This window comes from Silurus aristotelis, assembly GCF_946808225.1.
Source record: "Silurus aristotelis genome assembly, chromosome: 1".
In the NCBI taxonomy this organism is placed as follows: Eukaryota; Metazoa; Chordata; class Actinopteri; order Siluriformes; family Siluridae; genus Silurus; species Silurus aristotelis.
Window position 1 is genome coordinate 13,529,516 of NC_139574.1, and position 19,980 is coordinate 13,549,495.

At 40.0% G+C, this 19,980-nt stretch overlaps 1 protein-coding gene across 11 annotated transcripts in view; it reads right to left on the minus strand.

Annotated features, from left to right (window-relative positions):
• LOC310727448 (receptor-type tyrosine-protein phosphatase mu-like) overlaps positions 1-19,980 on the minus strand; it is a 215,461-nt gene that overhangs the window by 25,423 nt on the left and 170,058 nt on the right. For 4 of the 11 annotated variants that reach the window (XM_083543941.1, XM_083543947.1, XM_083543945.1 and 1 more), the window contains 6 exons: positions 16,259-16,413; positions 14,303-14,377; positions 13,435-13,461; positions 11,250-11,443; positions 4,933-5,020; positions 839-915 (listed from right to left, as the gene is read on the minus strand). In XM_083543941.1, the coding sequence (XP_083400067.1) occupies positions 839-915; positions 4,933-5,020; positions 11,250-11,443; positions 13,435-13,461; positions 14,303-14,377; positions 16,259-16,413 (616 nt within the window). The remainder of the gene's footprint in view (positions 1-838; positions 916-4,932; positions 5,021-11,249; positions 11,444-13,434; positions 13,462-14,302; positions 14,378-16,258; positions 16,414-19,980) is intronic. The other 7 variants (XM_083543944.1, XM_083543948.1, XM_083543946.1 and 4 more) reach the window with 2 other exon arrangements.

The following is a 19,980-nucleotide window of genomic DNA, read 5'->3' on the forward strand; positions in this document are numbered from 1 at the left end:
ACAAACAAACTATACTAAACAAACTATTTCTTCCAAAAAAGCAAAGTCTTAAGCCAAAAACAGTTACAGATCATTTTGTTTTCTCAGTACATTTTTACATGCTGAATGGCACACAAGAGTAATAGCTATAAGCATGCATGTATGCTTAATGCAAGTACGTGAGAAGACATCTTTCTATGCAAACATTAAAAGCCTTCGGGCTATAGCTGGTCTTTAACCTTCGCTTGTAGCATTTCTATTTCAACACAAGTCTAGAATGCTAAACGTCATTTTTGGAAAATGGTCCCACTTTTGCAAATTTGCATGAATCAATCTGATGGAGGTTAAAGTTTAAGGAGTAGAATTAGTATTTTAATTTATATAAAATCTAACAATCAACTATAAATAAACCACATCACCCCCATTAAATCAAATTAGTATACAAGTCTCTTGAGCTTAGATTACATTTTCAGGTTAAAAATCACTATTCTCAGGTTTAAGAACTACAGAAATTAGAAATGTTATACATCCTATTCATATTAATTGGATACACGATACTCCTTCCACATCAGACAGTGAGAAACATATACTTGCTTTGTGTCAACCAGATTAAATTACTATTCTCTTAATTGGCCTAGATAAGAGCTCAAGTAATAATAGGCTTATGTATGGGCTTGAAAAGCCAGGCTAAATCTGTTAGCACTGTGTGGATTAATGATGTAGTGGTACATGTATAGAAGGGTTGAGAATGTACACCTTAACCATTTCATTAGATTATAGAGAACCACATCTACATACGACCCCATTGACCAGAAACATTGACCTCTGTGTGCAAGCACTGGCAAGTGTCCATACTTACATCGATGTAATTTGCATTAATATAATCCGAGCTCTGCTCTCCCTCTATAGCCTGCAGTCGGACACGAGAGTGATCATCTGCAAAAAAAGAAGAAGGAAACAAGGTGAGACATTTACTAATAACAATACCACTTAAAATAAATGAATGTGAAAGAAAGTTTGACACAGAAGGGTAGTGTGTGTATTTATAACTATAACTAAATATTATAAATGTTATATCAGTGCTAAAGAGCTAGAGAGGAATTTTATAATATGAAATGTTTGTTTAAGCTTATCTTCTTCTTCTTCTTTCGGCTGCTCCCATTAGGGGTCGCCACAGCGGATCATCCGTCTCCATACCACCCTGTCCTCTATATCTGCCTCTTTTACACCAACTACCTGCATGTCATCCCTCACCACATCCATAAACCTCCTCCTTGGCCTTCCTCTTTTCCTCCTACCTGGTGGCTCCATCTTCAGCATTTTTCTACCAATATAATTCCTGTCCCTTCTCTGCACATGTCCAAACCATCTCAATCTCGCCTCCCTCACCTTGTCACCAAAACTTCCTACATGCGCTGTCCCTCTAATAAACTCATTTCTAATCTTGTCCATCCTCGTCACTCCCAACGAAAACCTTAACATCTTCAGCTCTGCTACCTCCAGCTCCACCTCCTGTCTTTTACTCAATGCCACTGTCTCTAATCCATACAACATCGCAGGTCTCACCACAGTCCTATAAACTTTCCCTTTCATTCTTGCAGATACTCTTTTATCACAAATCACTCCTGTCACTCTTCTCCACCCACTCCACCCTGCCTGCACTCTTTTCTTTACTTCCCTAACACACTCTCCATTACTTTGCACTGTTGACCCCAGGTACCTGAACTCCTCCACCTTCTCCACCTCTTCTCCCTGCAACCGCATCACTCCACTGCCCTCCCTCTCATTCACACACATGTACTCTGTCTTACACCTACTGACTTTCATTCCCCTTCTCTCCAGCGCATATCTCCACCTCTCCAGGCTCTTCTCAACCTGCTCTCTACTCTCACCACAAATCACAATATCATCTGCAAACATCATAGTCCAGGGAGACTCCTGTCTGACCTCGTCCGTCAACCTGTCCATTACCACTGCAAACAGGAAAGGGCTCATGGCCGATCCTTGATGCAGTCCAACCTTCACCCTGAACCAGTCTGTCGTACCTACTGCACACTTTACTGCCGTCACACTGTCCTCATACATGTCCTGCACCACCCTCACATACTTCTCTGACACACCTGACTTCCTCATACAATACCACAACTCCTCTCTTGGCACCCTGTCGTACGCTTTCTCTAAATCCACAAATACACAATGCAGCTCCTTCTGTCCTTCTCTATACTTCTCCATCAACATCCTCAAAGCAAATAAGGCATCTGTGGTGCTCTTCCTCGGCATGAAACCATACTGTTGCTCACAGATGGTCACCTCTTCTCTCAGCCTGGCTTCCACTACTCTTTCCCATAACTTCATGGTGTGACTGATCAACTTAATTCCCCTGTAGTTACTGCAGGTCTGCACATCTCCCTTATGCTTAAAGATCGGTACCAGCACACTCCTTCTCCATTCCTCAGGCTTCCTCTCCCCTTCCAGAATCCTGTTAAACAATCTGGTTAAAAACTCCACTGCCATCTCTCCTAAACATCTCCACGCTTCTACCGGTATGTCATCTGGTCCAACCGACTTTCCATTCTTCATCCTCTTAATCGCTGCTCTCACTTCCTCCTTACTAATCCTATCTACATCCTGCTTCACCAACTCCACATCCTCCAACCTTCTCTCTCTCTGATTTTCCTCATTCATCAGCTGCTCAAAATACTCCCTCCATCTTCTCAACACACTCTCCTCACTAGTCAACACAGTTCCCTCTCCATCCTTTATTGCTCTAACTTGCAGTACATCCTTCCCAGCTCGGTCCCTCTGCTTGGCCAATCGGTATAAATCCTTTTCTCCTTCCTTAGTGTCCAACCTCTTATACAGCTCCTCATATGCCTTTTCCTTGGCTTTCGCCACATCCCTTTTAACCTGCTGCCGCATCTCCTTGTACTCCTGCCTACTTTTCTCATCACTCTGTCGATCCCACTTCTGTTTTGCCAACCTCTTTCCCCTAATGCTCTCCTGCACTTCCTCATTCCACCACCACGTCTCCTTGTCTTGCTTTCTATTTCCAGATGTCACACCAAGTACTTTTCTAGCTGCCTCCCTCATCACTCCTGCAGTAGTTGCCCAATCATCCGGCACCTCTTCACCACCACCAAGCCCCTGTCTCACCTCTTCCCTGAACCTCACACTACAGTCTTCCTCCTTCAGTTTCCACCATCTTATTCTTCTTTCAAACCTTACTTTTCTCCTCTTCTTCTTCGCCTCCAAAACCATCCTACAGACCACCATCCGATGCTGTCTAGCTACACTGTCCCCCGCCAACACCTTACAGTCTCCAATCTCCTTCAGGTTGCATCTCCTACACAGAAGATAATCCACCTGTGTGCACCTTCCTCCACTCTTATACGTCACCCTGTGATCCTCCTTCTTCTTAAAATACGTGTTCACCACTGCCATTTCCATCCTTTTAGCAAAATCTACCACCATCTGCCCTTCCACATTCCTCTCCTTAAAACCATACCTACCCATCACCTCCTCATCACCTCTGTTCCCTTCACCTACATGCCCATTAAAGTCTGCCCCAATCACCAATCGTTCTTTCCTAGGTACACCATCTACCACTTCATCTAATTCACTCCAGAATCTTTCTTTCTCCTCCATCTCACAGCCAACTTGTGGAGCATAGGCACTGATGACATTTATCATCATCCCTTCAACCTCCACCTTCACGATCATCACCCTATCAGAAACTCTCTTCACCTCCACTACACTCTTACTGTACGCTTCCTTCAGAATCACCCCTACACCATTTCTCTTCCCATCCACACCATGATAAAACAGTTTAAACCCACCTCCAATGTTCCTGGCCTTACTCCCTTTCCACTTGGTTTCCTGAACACACAACACATCTACCTTTCTCCTCTCCATCATATCAGCTATCTCTCTCCCTTTACCCGTCATAGTACCAACATTTAAAGTACCAACCCGAACCTCTACTCTCCTACACTGCTCCTTTTCCTGCCGTCTTTGTAGACGCCTTCCTCCTCTCCTTCTCCTCCTTCGGCCAACAGTAGCCCAATTTCCACCGGTACCCTGTCGGCTAACGATACCTGTGGCGGTCGTTGTTAACCCGGGCCTCGACCGATCCGGTATGAAATTCTCATTTGTGATCCGCATATTTGATTTGGCACATGTTTTACGCTGGATGCCCTTCCTAACGCAACCCTCCCCATTTACCCGGGCTTGGGACCGGCACTAAGAGTACACTGGCTTGTGCCCCCCTAATGGCTGGGTTTTTGTTTAAGCTTATAATGATAATAATAATGATTTTACAATATTTACATTGACCTTGTCAATTTACATTAACAGATAATAACAGTTAACATTGTGAAGTAAGCATCTGTGGCTCTGTCAGTCACTAATATGACTAACTGAGACCAGTTCATGTATAGCAGCTTTTCCCTCCTATTCATACAGGAGATACTAAATTGTTGTGAAAGATTTCCACAATGCAACTCTGCCAGTCCTTTGGGAGTGCTCTCTCTATCAGGTCTAACATGGCCTAGGGCTCATGCTCGCCTGGGATTGGCTGGTGCCTCATTATCCAGAAACAGGAAGTGTGTGGAGCCAAACTGAGCGAGCTGTTTCCTCTCAGAGGGAGAAACGGTTTATAATGAGTGCGCTAGAAGTAGAAAAGGTGACTGATTATGAACTCCGGTGGAAAAAATAGACTGTTGCAGCAAAGGCCTCATCTTGAACAGCATTCTGATCATTTTTTCTTTTTATATGGATGTATATGTGCAAAACAGACACACACATCAGTTTGAATGAGAATCTTCACTATAAGGTCAAAAGATGGGAACGTTATCAAAAAAGTAATTACACATAACAGGAAGTCTAGTGAGCTACGCTCTGTGTCACACAGATGCATGCTGATAGTGAGACCAAATTAAGATTATCATCACATACATGCGATGATGTTTCCATAACGGTTCTTCATCCTGTTCTCATCTTTCTTTGCAGAATCCCAGGGTGCAGACTGCCCTTCGAAGAAACTCTGTTAAAAGAAATCAAAACAGGCAGAGACAAGCGTTAAAAAGCAAGAGCACAGAAGGCACAAAAAAAGGTCAAAGGTTACCATCTTAAATGATGGCTGAGTTGGACTTCAAACAGAACCAGTGGAAAAGAAGACAGTTGCACTAACTACATTCACATCATTATTTGACATCAAGGGACAGGAGCAAGGAACCCCAGGAGTAATGTCAGAACTAAAGGCTATTAGAGGTGCTTCGGCTCAGTGTTTTGTGGCTGAGACAAAACAAACTCTCTAGCACCACTAAAAGGGCTCGAATAGTAGAAATTAAAGACAGAAAAAATGCAGTCAGCGGTGGAATAAAAGCTGACACTCTTCTGAACAGTAACTGATGATGAAATATTAATGCAGTGTGGGGAATCTGCTCATTCAAAACTTCTCAGCCACACAATTAAAGCTAATTATGAAGACAAACTTCAAAAGCAGATCTAGTTTGTTAACATTGGTGGGTGGGTATTAGAGTGCTCATGGTCGCAGGCATGTCTGCTCATAGTAGCTTCTTAATGCTGCCAGCTGCCTGCTTCCCTCTGGATAAAGTGCGTCTCTGAGGTATAAATAGAGTATAATGATGCATTATTATCCACGAACGGCCGCACAGACAATTGATATGATTGCTGGTGATTGCAAATGACTACTGCTCTTTCTGTTAGGGAAGCTGAACATCCTTTGGCTATGAATGCGATGATGACACTGGATTTGTCTGAAGAACAAAGTGCCTTGATCAGCCTCAGCGTGGTTAATGACACCGGCAGAGTGATGATTCCCGCTTTTCTGCTAAAGTTCCCCACAGAGAAAGCAGAAGGCAGGAGGGAGCACCTGGGGATTGGAGGCATGCTGTAGTCCTGTCTCCTGCTGACTGGGTGCACTCACAACCTTTTAACCATTTAACTGACTTGTGTTGGGATTGTTTTAAGTAAAAGTAAACCATTTGCTGGTTTTGGATCCTAGCCATTACTCAAGACTTAAAATGCACAGATCATTTTTCAATACGAAGTAATACAAATTCTGTCATATTACAGTTTGCACAGTCCTTAATATGCAAACAGTCTCAGATACAGGCAAACCTTCCTCCTGGATTAAAAGAATGACATATCACATGACCTTTCTGCTGACCAGGCAGGGCCTTGAGATAGGTCAGAAGCAGTCTGACCGTCTCAGGGAGAGACACTTTGAAGGGCAGTCATATTTAATGCATATTGCTTTCCTTTCCAACGCATCCATTGAAGGTTAGTTAATACATATTGACAACAATGTGAAGACTTGGCTTCTCTCTCCTGTTTCTCTCTCTCTCTCTCTCTCTCTCTCTCTCTCTCTCTATCTCTCTCTTGATCTGTCTCTACCCAGACTCAGTTTAAATTTCAAAAGCAATGCTGGTTTGTTATTCATCGCAGCTTTGTGTCTTTGGAGACAGCTGTCCTTTCATGTCGGGTGAGTGACAGCCAGCCGTGGCATCTCTGAGCCTGTGGAGGGCGGGGGAGTGACGAACACCTTTAGATGCTTGGTGTGTTTGGCAGGCGGTAATGAGATGCAGAGTCCAACAGTGGGACTGCAGTAGGGGAGAATAATGAGAGCACAGACGAACTAGTTCAGACACGTGTCGAACTTCTGACTGTGCCATGTCAGCTGGAAAAAAAAAGCCAGCGGAGATATTCATATATTCAAAACTGAATAAGCAGTCGCCTTAAAGACTGTTTATAAAGTACAAATTCTGTCAAACTAATAGTGAAATAGACTTTTTTATGATTGCACAATGCTTTAACCGGCATGCAAAAAAATAAAATAAATCCTAAATTTGAATAGAAAACATTCAGAGCAAAATGGAGGGATAAACTCAGTAGTGCTTGACTGAAATTTTAGAGTATAATGATTTCCAGACTTTGCTGCACAGAAAAAAAAAAATATTTTAAATATATATCTATGGAGCAGAATCATTAAGATCCAGTGCAGCCTTGCAGCAGATGGAGACAGAATAAAAAGCAAAATAGCTGAGAGGGCGCTCCAGGCTGCAGCTGTCCCTCTAGGCCTCTGAATACTATTGGTTGAGCGTTATCATCTCAGTCAATGAGCTAAAACCTAATTGGTGGGCTAAAAATAATGAGTCCAAACATGTATACGGTTGTGTGCACGTTCAAAAAGTCAAACTCAGGTGATTTTTCCACAGTGGATTACAACAGGAAAAATCAGATGGCTGCATCAAGGGACCACATCAAACTCGGAGCACAAACAATAATTACAGATTCATCACTGCCATGCCTCGAAGCAACTTTTCAATAGATAATAATGCTCAGGTTCTTGCTCACATTTGACAAGCACCCTTGTTGTGTCTCACAACTTTGTGTGTTTTGTCTCACTGCCTAGGAGGATTAAGAGGGAGGGTGGTTATTAAAAATCAGTCACCTGTTTCAGACAAAGCATTGTAATCTGCACCTGTACTGATGGCAAAACACAAAGTCTTTGGAGTTTTTGAAGGGTATCATGTCAAAGCAAACAAAAAAAATAAATAATAATATGACAATAAAAAATGCATCACGGCTCCTGATGAAAGAAAATATCTCCAGTAGGTGAATATGATTTGCTAAGTAGGACATGTTCCTGGATCATCAAATCCCTGCTACTAACATTAATGTGCACCTCCTTTTCCTTCCACTTTAAAGTAAGTTAAACATCTTAATAAGAAGGACATTGAACAACGTCCTTTAGCAAAGTCCTTGATTCCTTAAAGCTAATAAAGCCACACCTGTTCCTCATCTGTTCATTTAATTAAATAAGAACTCTAACCCTATGTTCACAGTAGTCTGTGCCTTGTCTCTTGTGGGCAATATTTTATATACCTATATTTACACTCATAAATAGCTTTTAATACGGGCATCTTCAAATGCCATAAATGTAAACACTTCGACCAATAGAAATAATGAACGGAAAGATCGAAGATATGAACTACAGTTATAGTAGGGAAATTGGAGAAACATCAAACCATGCATTCCATATGATTGGACATAGAAATGATTTAATCCAGTCATATGAATATGTTTCTTCACTGAGTCATAACAAATTTGCCAAGAATTGAGAAAAACTCAGTTGAGAGATCACTCTTGCCACACAGTCATTCTACTTCTAGCTTCTGCTGCTGAAATCTTAGTTCTGTCTCACAGAGACCTAATGGCCACCTGTCAATTTGTAGATATTAGTAAAGAATTGTAGATTTAGTACTTTGTTTTGCGACTATCTGAACCGCATAGCTGAGAGTAGCTATGTTTGCAACAGTACCTACACAGGAACACTACTAACTGCTATGCCAGTGTTTCAATATTTACTGCAAATACATTAGTTTTGCTGTGAAAACTTTTATAAAATGAAATGGGGATAAAACATTTGAAAGAGCATTTGAGGGAATTTTAGCTAAACACACACACACATGAATCCTAAAACATGTCCTTCTTGAAGAAATCATGTCCATCATCAGCACACATAATGATTTTGCTTAGACAGTTGCCCCTGAGTAAACAAGATTAGCTGAGCACAAAGTTGATCATATGATATCAAAATAATTAATCTGATGTTAACCAAGACACAAACCTGATTCCTGGTTTGGCAAATGTTAGCTGGCTACACTAAATTGTCCAAAGTTATGAATGCGTGTGTGAATGTGTTTGTAAAATATGCAATGTAATGGACTGACTGGTGTGTGACCAAACCATGACCAGGATGGAGCCGTTTCTGAAGACCAATAGATACTTGTCGGACAGCCTAATAAGAAAATTGTTTCTAAGATTTAACTACACAAAATAATTATCCATGTATCTGGACAACAAGCTTGGGAATACTTAGCAATGTTAGGTAGCTGACTGGATTATCTAATGTAGACAACTATGATTAGTTTTAAATGTAATATTCATGCTAAGCATTGTGTCAATCAACCTGAAAAAAAACATAATAATAATAATTTAGAAGCCAGTGATATCATATCATCAAGTTTGTGGGTAGATTATCCAATTGAACTTAAACCATTTGGCCATTTTCCATTCAACACAGTAAGTGACACTCTGCAAAGGAGAACATTCTGAACTCTATCAACAGTATCCAGCATGCTGGTATGACATGGTTAGCATATACAGCCGTTAGCATGTATGGATGCAGTGCAACTTTATAGCAAAGCATGGTGTCACATGGTGTCCAGAAACAAACTGGCAATGATGTGCATTAGCATGAATGGCACAAAGGTCTATAAGAAAGGCTGTTAGTCAGATTCATATTAAAATTGATTATATCTTTCTTAAAATATAATCAAAAAGGTTTGTACACAGACCACATGAACAAGACCTCCATTTAATTTGAAAGAGTTGTGAGTTAAGTCATTAAAAAAAATAGCATTGAATTTACATACATGAGATAGACACTGCACATGTTCATGGTAAATTGTCACACATCCTCTACAGCCACAATATAGGACCTATATGACAAGCTATTGGACAGTTTTAAGCTGGCAGCTTCTGGCAAGTCATTGTGCAAACTAGCAAGCAGCTATAACAACTTATAATCACATCCAAAAACGTCTGCTTACCTCATTTAGCTTCCCAATGTTAATGTATGGAATAACAAGAAGCATGGATCAGGGAAAAGATAAGTTCAAGAGTTTAGTGCTCAGTTTTAGACCTCATCAGCTCTAACGTATATTTAGCTAAGACAAGTGAGTAAAGACAGCAAGCGAAAGCACACTACAATGACGTTGTGTTTTTTCCAGCTTAATGGGCATTCAAAATGAAAGAGAAAAAGAAAACATTTATACCAAGCACTTTCACGTGGAAGGAGGAAAGGGGGAAGTGAATGCATCTAAAAAAAATAACTGTATTTTTAACCTTCATAGAATAGCTCCCAAATACATCTACTCTAAAAAATCTTTATTCATAATGAATCGGGCCCTCAGGGTAGCCTGGAATGAGGGCTGAATGAGGGTATTTAAGATGAAAAATGTTTTTCATTCTGGTCTTATTTAACAATGAAGTGGCAGGTGGAGGAGGAGAGCATGAAACGTGGGTTGATGGAAAGAACACACTAAAGGTGAATCAGGTATCATTTGATATCGAAAGTGGAAGATGAAATGGACAGAGAGTGCGTGCACAAATAAATGGATGAGACAGTGGATGATGAGAGTGTGTGTTGAAAGAGCCGTTTGTTTAATGTCTGTGAGTCTGTGGGCTCAAACTCAGGCGCTTGGCACCGTTGACATCTCTCAGCTGTCTTAGCTGTTAACAAACAGTCTCAGTCACTGAATTCCCCAAGTGTATCTGCCAGCAAGTGTGAAGAGTGGACTTTCAGATTTACAAGCTAATTTTTCCACCAAGATAATTTGGGGTTGCTAGGTGCTTAAACAGATTCCTGTCTTTGGGCCTTAAAGAGCTAAGCATGGTGCTATGGAGTCAACAAACTGCAGGAGCATGAATATGGAGCTGTAGGAGTGGAGTGATGACACAGGCACTAAGTGCAAGGACATAAAATTTGTGCTTTTTGCATATTCACAGTTCACGAAAAGTCCATTAGAGAGATAGAAAACACATTTTATGAACTCCATGCACAACAAGCAAATATGAGTCACATAGTAAAAAAAAATAAAAATAAAAAAGGGAGGACAAAGAAATAGATTCAACTAGAGAAAAAGAAAAGAAGAAAGAATAGAAGAAAGAAAGAAAGAATAGAAGAAAGAAAGAAAGAAAGAAAGAAAGAAAGAAAGAAAGAAAGAAAGAAAGAAAGAAAGAAAGAAAGAAAAAAAGAAAGAAAGAAAGAAAGAAAGAAAAAAGTATGAAGGAAGGAAAGAAAGAAAGAAAGAAGGACAGAAAGACAGAAAGAAAGAAAGAAAGAAAGAAGGACAGAAAGAAAGAAAGAAAGAAAGAAAGAAAGAAAGAAAGAAAGAAAGAAGGACAGAAAGAAAGAAAGAAAGAAAGAAAGAAAGAAAGAAAGAAAGAAAGAAAGAAAGAAAGAAAGAAAGAAAGAAAGAAAGAAAGAAAAAAAGAAAGAAAGAAAGAAAGAAAGAAAGAAAAAAAGAAAAAAATAAATTAAGAAACAAACAAACAAACAAAGAATGAATGAAAGACAGAAAGACAGAAAAAAAGACAGAAAGAAAGAAAGAAAGAAAGAAAGAAAGAAAGAAAGAAAGAAAGAAAGAAAGAAAGAAAGAAAGATAAAGGTGGTATCTTACCTCATACTCCTCCTTGAATCCATAGCCCTCAGCACATTTCATCTGGGTGATGTGCTGAAGCAGATCTGCCACTCGGATGGCCGGGTGGAGCTGCCCTGTCTGGTAGGGAACATCCACTGCCTCCCTTTTCTTAAAGGAATGAGTGTGGGACTGAACCAGACTGCTGGTCTCACTTGTCATTGTGTGGTTCTCATCTGCAGGAGGTCAGAAAAACAGGGAGGCCAGAGGGAACTGGTCAGGCCTGAAGTAACATGCACAGTTCTTCACAAATTTCTGACAGCCCATCAGAGAAATGGATGAATATAGGATTTTACGATCGAGTTACAACATGAGATCAACATGAGGAAATGAGCATTAGTATCACAGTAGGTACAGTACTGTGCAAAAGTCTCAGGCACATGTAAAGAAATTCTGAAAAGATGCCCTCGAAATGAAACACTGCTAGATATAAATACTGAGTATAAAGAATAACTATAATAACTAACAATGACTATTGAGAAAAAAACAAAACCAAGTTGATATTTGGTGCATCCAAACTTTTGCATTTATGAATACAACTTCTCACTGAGGTTCACTAGTTTTGTAAGGATAATGGTTTTTCCTACATCTTGGAGATCCTAATCCTGACAAAAAACTGTGACTATCACACTTGCTGCCTTTATGGTCTATTAGATAATATGTTTCTTAGCTAGCATCTTCATGGCAAATGATTGCTTGAAGGACATAAAAAAAAAGTTGAGTAACACTTAACATCAAAACGTGGCTGTTCAAGATTATTGCACAATACTGTATGTGTAAAGCTAACAATACAACATAAACATAGAGCAGATTAAAAGTGAAATGTTGATTAGATTACCTGACTAGTCATTTCTAACAGCACAGTGTTATAATAAACTCCTGTTCTGATACGCTACCTGACAGCTCAGTTCTCACAAACTTGCTATGCAGAATTAGATAAATGGCAAAATGGCTGCACAGATGGTGAAAATGGCGAATATCTGTGGTTCTCCATGACACATGGTATAAAACAGGGTGGGTGACCTTAGCAGTTACAATGACGATGTCAATGTCAGATGAAACACCTTCACAACAAAGTGACTGGGGTGTGGGAGTGAAACCAAAGAGTAGAATAATAGGGTGCAGGTGGGAGGGGGGGAATGTCACATCGTCCACGTATGCATGAAGAGGACGCCCACGGGTGACGGCCATGCTAACTAAATGGCTGCACAGGTGGACAGGGGAGGGCGAGATGCTACGCAAGGCCATGCGAGGCAACACAGTTTGGGGGAGAAGGTCCCTTCGGCATGACCCACATACATCTCCACCCCCAAAAACACAGGGCAGACTGGCAACTTACCATTAATTGGCACTTTTTAAGAGGATACATAAGAGGTTAAATGTGAAGAAAAAAAGGAGAAGAGAAAGGAAACAGGGTATAAGCAACAAGATAGTTGAAACAAGAGCACCTAGACATATTTTACTCTTGTCCACAAAAGGAGCCTATTCTGAATTTCTGGCTGGGATGACCTACCGTTTAAAATACAGTAACAACAATTAAGTGTTGTCTTACTGTAAAACAAGAACTACTTGGCCAAATTAATGAGTAAAATTCATACTGTATACTGTCCTCTTCTAGCATAGTGGATTTGTGCCAAATGTCTGATTTGATGACACATTGTGAGTATACTTTGTTTAAAAAGCTTATGAGACGGACAATATTGAAGTTCTTCCAACTGCGCTATCTGGATCTTTTTTGCTCTGTCATTAAGAAATGTCTAGATGGCCGTGGGCTGTTGTTTTCTTTATGCGTTTGTTTATTTATTTACTGCACCACACTGTCACCCCCCCTCATCCAGTCCACATTATCTGTCCATGCACATGAGAGGTCATAGACATAAGTGACGTCACACGCACGACACGGAATGCGGATGGGATGGGGTGAAGCCAACCTGAGCTCAGGGAGAAAAAGACCCTCACCTCACAGAGAAGAGGAAAGCAGGCAGGTATGGATGTGAGGAAGCCATCATCAGTAACAAAAATAAATCTCTCTAATCCTTTCCTCTCTCACGCTTACTGTCCATTATTCTGATGTGTCTCTTAAAAGCTATCACAAGAATGCACATGTAACAGCTCACATGACATAAAGCTAGGTACTGGAGAAACAGGAAGTAGAATATTGTCTCACCTAAGATAGCAGTTGGCACAAAGGGGTCTGCTCAAAACCATGGCAGATTTTTGAAGGGTATAAAGAAGAGAAAAAGTGGGAAGGTGAACACAGAGGAGAAATCAGCACGAAAGCATGACAGTTACAATTAAATAGAAGACAGTTTAGTTAAAATAAAAGGAAGAACAATTCATGTCTAGTAAAAATCTTAAAACAGATGTCAAACTTACATTTTCGTTAAACAAAAAACCCCACAATATGCAGCCCTTGTGTCATGGTTTTAAATGAGTTGTATTGTAAACACAGTTGGCCCAGCGCCAACTGTTTCCATCATGTTTGGATGTTAGTCTAATTTATAATGATTAAGCTTTCTGTCATGCAGGTAGTGCAGATGGAACACGTACATTGTGAATTTAATGGACAGTAGCTCTACAGTGAGTAGTTTAGTGTATTAATGGTGTTTCAACATATTGTTTACTTTTTGTGGAATAAATTGGAGTGCCTTATGTTTGACATCTGGGTTTTTTTTATTTTTATTTTATACAAATGTACTAAATTCCAGGTATGCATTTAAATGTACAATTGTTATTATAAAAAATATGAATGCTGCTGACTATATTCAGATATTCAGATACATTTGCATGTATAATTTATGAAATAGAATCAATCCGCTATTATTATCCACACATGTAATGCCTTTATTGTATACATTAACCTTTGGACATGGTTCTTCCTCTTAGATGTCAGATTAAAGTTAGTCGTAGAGCAAAAACATTGAATAAGAATTATACGGAGTACTTTCTTTTTCAAATTTAAGATCCGAAAAATTATAGTCCTAAAATTAAAAAGTAAGAGTATGATGGAGTTCAGAGGTAAAAGCTGAGGTTACCTGGGTAATAGGTGTTGGGCACTGAAGTGCTGAGTGTGTTAGTCTTCATGGTAAATGATGACGGTGAGGAAACAGCTTTTAATCAAAGAAAAGAGAGAGAGAGAGAGAGAGAGAGAGAGAGAGAGAGAGAGAGAGAGAGAGAGAGAGAGAGAGAGGTACATTTACTTAAAAGAAAAACACATTCCTTTGTCAAATATTCCATGACCTCTTAAAGTAAATGACATTTTCCTATACCAAACATGGCTTTGTGCCTTCCTTTGTATGTTATTTTAAGATTTAAGGAATCCATAATTCCCAACTGTCAGTCTAATTCAGTCTATGGTTGTCTAATTTGCCCTAAAATGCCACTGTGACGCGAATGAGGAATAGCTTGAATATTTTTAAGACATAGCAAAAATAAAATGAAGCCCTCCCTATAAAGTCATATGTGGTTAACGATGAAGATGTAACGGGATGTAAAGGTGGTGAAGAGTTGAATGAACAGTTGACAGTGAGCTTGGGCAGGTAGGTTCTGGCTCTCTGACAGCTGCCAGAAGGCACTGTCTAAAGTGACCTGCCTGTCAATCATAGCTATGGTGGCTGACAGCAGGATAAGGTCACGCATGAACTACCCTGGCGTCTGTTGCACTTCTGTCCCGGTCGCTAAGAGCGCATGTTTATTTATTTATCCTTGCTTGCTGGCCACTTTGCTGGGTCAAACATCAGCCATGTCGAGTGGAAAAGCAGGTGCAGTCTGGCTGAAGTATTAACCTCTACGAGATGAGCAAAGAATGATTGCTGTCACAGCACCATTTTCTTATTCCGTGACATACAAAACACCGCGTAAAGCTACTGATACACATGCCTCACAGCTTCACAGTCCTACAACAAAACACACATTATAATCAACACTAACTAACTATAATGATGCAAATGATATTTTGTTAAGCTATAGATGTTCCGAGGTACAAAATTCAAGTAAATATTAGCTCACGGGTGGGGCCATGATCTCTTGCTGTTTAGGATTGCATTACTCTTTCTGTCAATCAGAGTGACATTAGTTAATCGTGGGCTTGTGTGAGCTTATGTATATTAAGAAGACGGCAGTTAGTGCTTTCCTCTGTTACTCAGCGTGAACAGCATTCACAAAAGATGCAAATTAGACGAAGTACAAATAAAATTGACAAATTCAAACAAATACAGCTTTAATGTTCCTTTCAATGTCACCAGCCATACCCTAGTAAGTTTAAAACGCCAGAAAGCTCATTCTAAGGAAAGCTTTCTAAATGAACAGACAGCTGGATAGATAAGTGAATTTGTCCCGAGCCAGTAAATATCGGAAAATCCACATCATATGCTCTCATTCTTTTAAATCCTGGACATCACACATATCAGTGTTCTCCTATAATTACACACTTTATAAATAGTGAGAAAAACAGAGCAGGAACTTGAGATTGTATGACAAGTTAACAATATATACTTGTGCTCTGTCGGGTGTTTATGACTACTGCAAATCATTTAAATGATAAGAACTCCTGAGCCACCAGTCTCTGACAGAAGACTACTGATTAATCCCACAAAGGGTTAGAAAAGTTCAAGATGTCCTCTGGGCTCAGCAGCTAGAGAAGTGAGGCACCAAAACAAGTCTAAAGCTTAGTACTTAAAGTGAACACTGAGCTCAGAAAGGTAAACCAGGCAATGCTCTTAGCCACAAAGGTTAAAAGGTCACTGGTTTGAATAGTTCTGAACTGTTAGCACCTTTTAACAACTATTATTCAGCTGTTCTTGAAAGCACATTAATTAGTCAGTGCCTTAAATGATTCAGTCATTAGAATTAAACTAATAGGAAAGGTGTACAGGTATAAGAGAAGAATGTAATTCTGGGTCTGCCAATTGGTCCTGAGAGATTAAAAACATAATGCATTTGATTACCAAAAATAGCATTTTAAGACAGAATTCCATCAGTAACCAACTCACTTCTTCCATTTACGTTGTGGGTGTCCATGAAAGAGATGGCCTCGTCACAGTTAGTGCCCTGCTCTGTGTAGCTTTTATCCATGGAGTTCACCATAACCGTCATCTCCTGTCTTGTGCTGCTGCTCAGGGTCTCCTTACGTTTCTTTGCAAGTTTCCTTTATTCAAAGACAAAGAAATCATACTGTAACTTATGAAGACTTACCAAAGAGTAAAAACCTAAAACATGATAAAATGGATGAATGAATAAAAAAGACAAACGTATGACAAAAATATGTTTCACATTACTGTTTTCATACAACAAATAAAACAACAAAGAATCCTGTTTTCATTTTGCAATTATGGACTGCTGATTCCTGATTTCATGCTACGCTCACATTAAATGTCAAACAAGTCCTCTGCCATGCTCAGAGCGGGACAGTCACAGCCTTAAATACCTGCACAATGACTACTACCATCTCACTAATGCGCCCTCCTGAGACATGTTGTCACTACGAAGGAGAACACACTCTATCTCCTTGACGAGAGAGAGAGAGAGAGAGAGAGAGAATATGCTGATGAAGAAAAGAAACAGTCTCTGAAACAGAGGAGCATTTCGCCTCAGGCTATGTGACGCTGCCAGGGTTGACTTCAGAGTTTTGAAGGACACGAATGTGCGCACAGCTAACTCGAACAACTCCGCCCGGTCATTGTCACTGTGTTTCCGCTATTAATTGAAGGAGTCAGTAAAGCGTGATGTGGCACTTTGGTTATGATGACACACTGTTGCTGTGGGAATTGATGCAATGCTAGTCCTTATCTCTAGCAACCTTGCCAAGGTGTTGGTTCAGTTTCTTCAGGGCTGCCTCAAAGCTAGAGAGACACTAACACTGCAGATGTCTTTATACATTTCAGAAAACATTAAGCTATAATTAGTCTGGCAGCTCCTGAGCAGCAGAAATAACAAGCCAATTGTTTTACACCAAACATTTTCTTAATTGTCTGGTTGAAGTTAAAACTAAATTAATATTGGTGTTGCCAGGTAACGTCTGTTCCTATAATCAATTTGACGTTAACCAAAGATCCATTTTTTGGGGGGGGCTCAATCAACCTACCTGGTAAACCAATTACCAACCCTAACAATTAACTCTCAAATGCTCTTGTGCAACAAACCAACAGTAATTGCTTTTTGTTCTATTTCTTGTAAAATTGTCAACACATTCCACTGATAATAGCAGCCCTTAGATACTGCAACAAACTCAGGAACGGGATAACTACAGGCCTAACCACGGCAGTCAAACATTCGGTTGCGTAAATAAAGCTCTACTGCCATCATCTGCAAATAAAGACTGCAAATGTGATTAGCAGGCTGGTTAACATCCCAGATTCCCCCCCAGAGCAATCACACTCTCCAGCATGTAGGTCTAGGGGCTGGATGCCATTCTTATGCAGACAGCGGCGCCTGCCATAGCTGCCACCAAGAGGCTGTTAGGAACCTGGCTGGGGACTTGGTCTTATCACTAATGGAGGTCTCTTCCCCAGAATCTGATGGATCCTGCGCAGCATTAAGTGGTCTTAAAAAAGGACATCAGCAGACAGCCAAACATGGCCCTGTAGTCTGCACATTAAGCATAAATAAATGAAAGTAAAGCCATCTCTCTCTTTCCTCTTCACCTTCAAGCGTTTAGCTGCTGAAGGTCAGAGAAATTGGGGCTTTTTACAAATGGAAAAAAATTGGAAAGCTCTCCAATAGCCTGAGGGGATTTTTTGGGTAAAAATGCATCTCTCCCATGCCATCTAATCTCATGGCTTCCTGCTCTGAATGGTAACTTTTCTGTAGCCCTTTCTATCAAAGCAAACTTTGACATTATACAACACTGTTCAGTTTTTTCATATGGCTAAACGGTTGTTTCAAAACACCACTCACTCATCTTCAATAAACCCTTTATCCTGGATAGTCAATATTCCTAAACACCATGCTATTGTTTATATTTGCATCCTATGCAGGACCTTATCAATAGGAAGGCCTAAAGAAGCAGATAAATGATTACCTGATTCTGATGTTATCACAGTGTGACTGTGGCATGGCATTTCTTATTGTCTGTTTAGATGAAATCATATTAATCCATATGATGTGCTGTAGCACCGCTGACCTATTCAGCACAAATATCTCCCATTGGGAACTGCAGGCTTCTAAAAAAAAAAAACTTTTACAGACTGTATTTTCTTTATAAGCATTTATGCTAAACTGCTATTTGATGGTTAAATAAAACTTCTCTCTGATTTGAGTGCTTTGTCTTGAAAAATACACCTGCCATATACATATGCTTGCCTAAAGCAACTGATTGGATATTTGCTAAATGATGCCATAACCACCAGCAGACATTTGCAACATTCGAGTCGACAAAGAGCATTAAAGTATTTGTATAGAGAAAAAGCACTCTGACCAGATGCATATAAATCATTTGCTGTTTAAATGGCCATTTCACAACTGTATGCTAATTTATGTTTCCAATTAATTAATTCTGATTCAGCGCAGGAAGCTTTCCTTGCTAGAAACACTTTAGTTATAAGTACACAGATATTTCTGTAACTGCCGATGCTTAAATCTCTCTTGCAGCACTCTACAAATACTGGCTTAAAAATTTACAGGCTCTTGTCCTCCTCAAACCGGGCATCTCGTCAGATGCTTGCAATGGCAAAGATTTGTCACCATGCAGTCATTCTCCCGCTGCACGTAAAAACAAATTAAAGTGTCTGCAAAAAGTGTTGGAAAATTACAGTGAGCACGATAATCACAAAGATGGCAGAGCTGAGCTCATTTCAAAGCATTCATGTACAGGGAAATAATCAGAGCTGGTAAATTGGGAACAAATTCCAACTTGCACAACACTAATGACTCTAGAGACAGACGCAAGCTAAAGCGCTGCAGTGCAAACACAAAGAGGAGCGAACAATACAGAGTCCTGCCGTTCAAAATTAAGGAAACAAGAACAATATGAGCTTATTGCACATTTCTGTCATAATGGATGATTCCTCCTCCCTTTTCATCTCTTTGAAGAGAATGGAAAATCTCACTAAGCTAAATGACAGCAGGAGTTTAAAAGCGAGACCTCGCGATTCCACTGAAAGCCTGTGGTACATTTGATGGGTATAATTGTATCTCATGCCGTTACTGCAACAGTTGAAAGGAGAAAAGCGGCAGGTGACCTTTAAACACAGCAGTGCGTAGTCCCCGCTAATAGAAGGCCAGGAGCTAATGAAGCTCTCCCACAGTCACCAACTCTTCATAGGTCTCCGACATTCAGTTCGCTTCCAGATGGCCGCCAGCACCCTTTACTCTCTCGACATTTCTACAAGTGGGTGACTCAACAGGAAGCTAATAGTTTAACGGTTTCTCTAAATTTGTTTGTTGCCGAAGTGACACTTTAACGTACATTGTCATTTAATGTGTAATCTGTAATTTGGTGCCTGGGAATTAGTTCTATTAACACTATAAATACAAAAGGCACCCGAGGGGGGGACACACAAGTTCACTTTAACTTATTGATTCCCATTAAGACTCGTCTACACAGCATGTTTAATGGTTTAAGAGAATGATGTGTATCCTTAAAAAAAAAAAAAAAAAAACACAAAATGTCAATACTGGAAAATAAAGCTAACACAGATGTCAAATTTTGTGTATATACATGCGGATCATGAATACGGATGATCCATGGTGTTGACTCCTAATGGGAGAAGCCGAA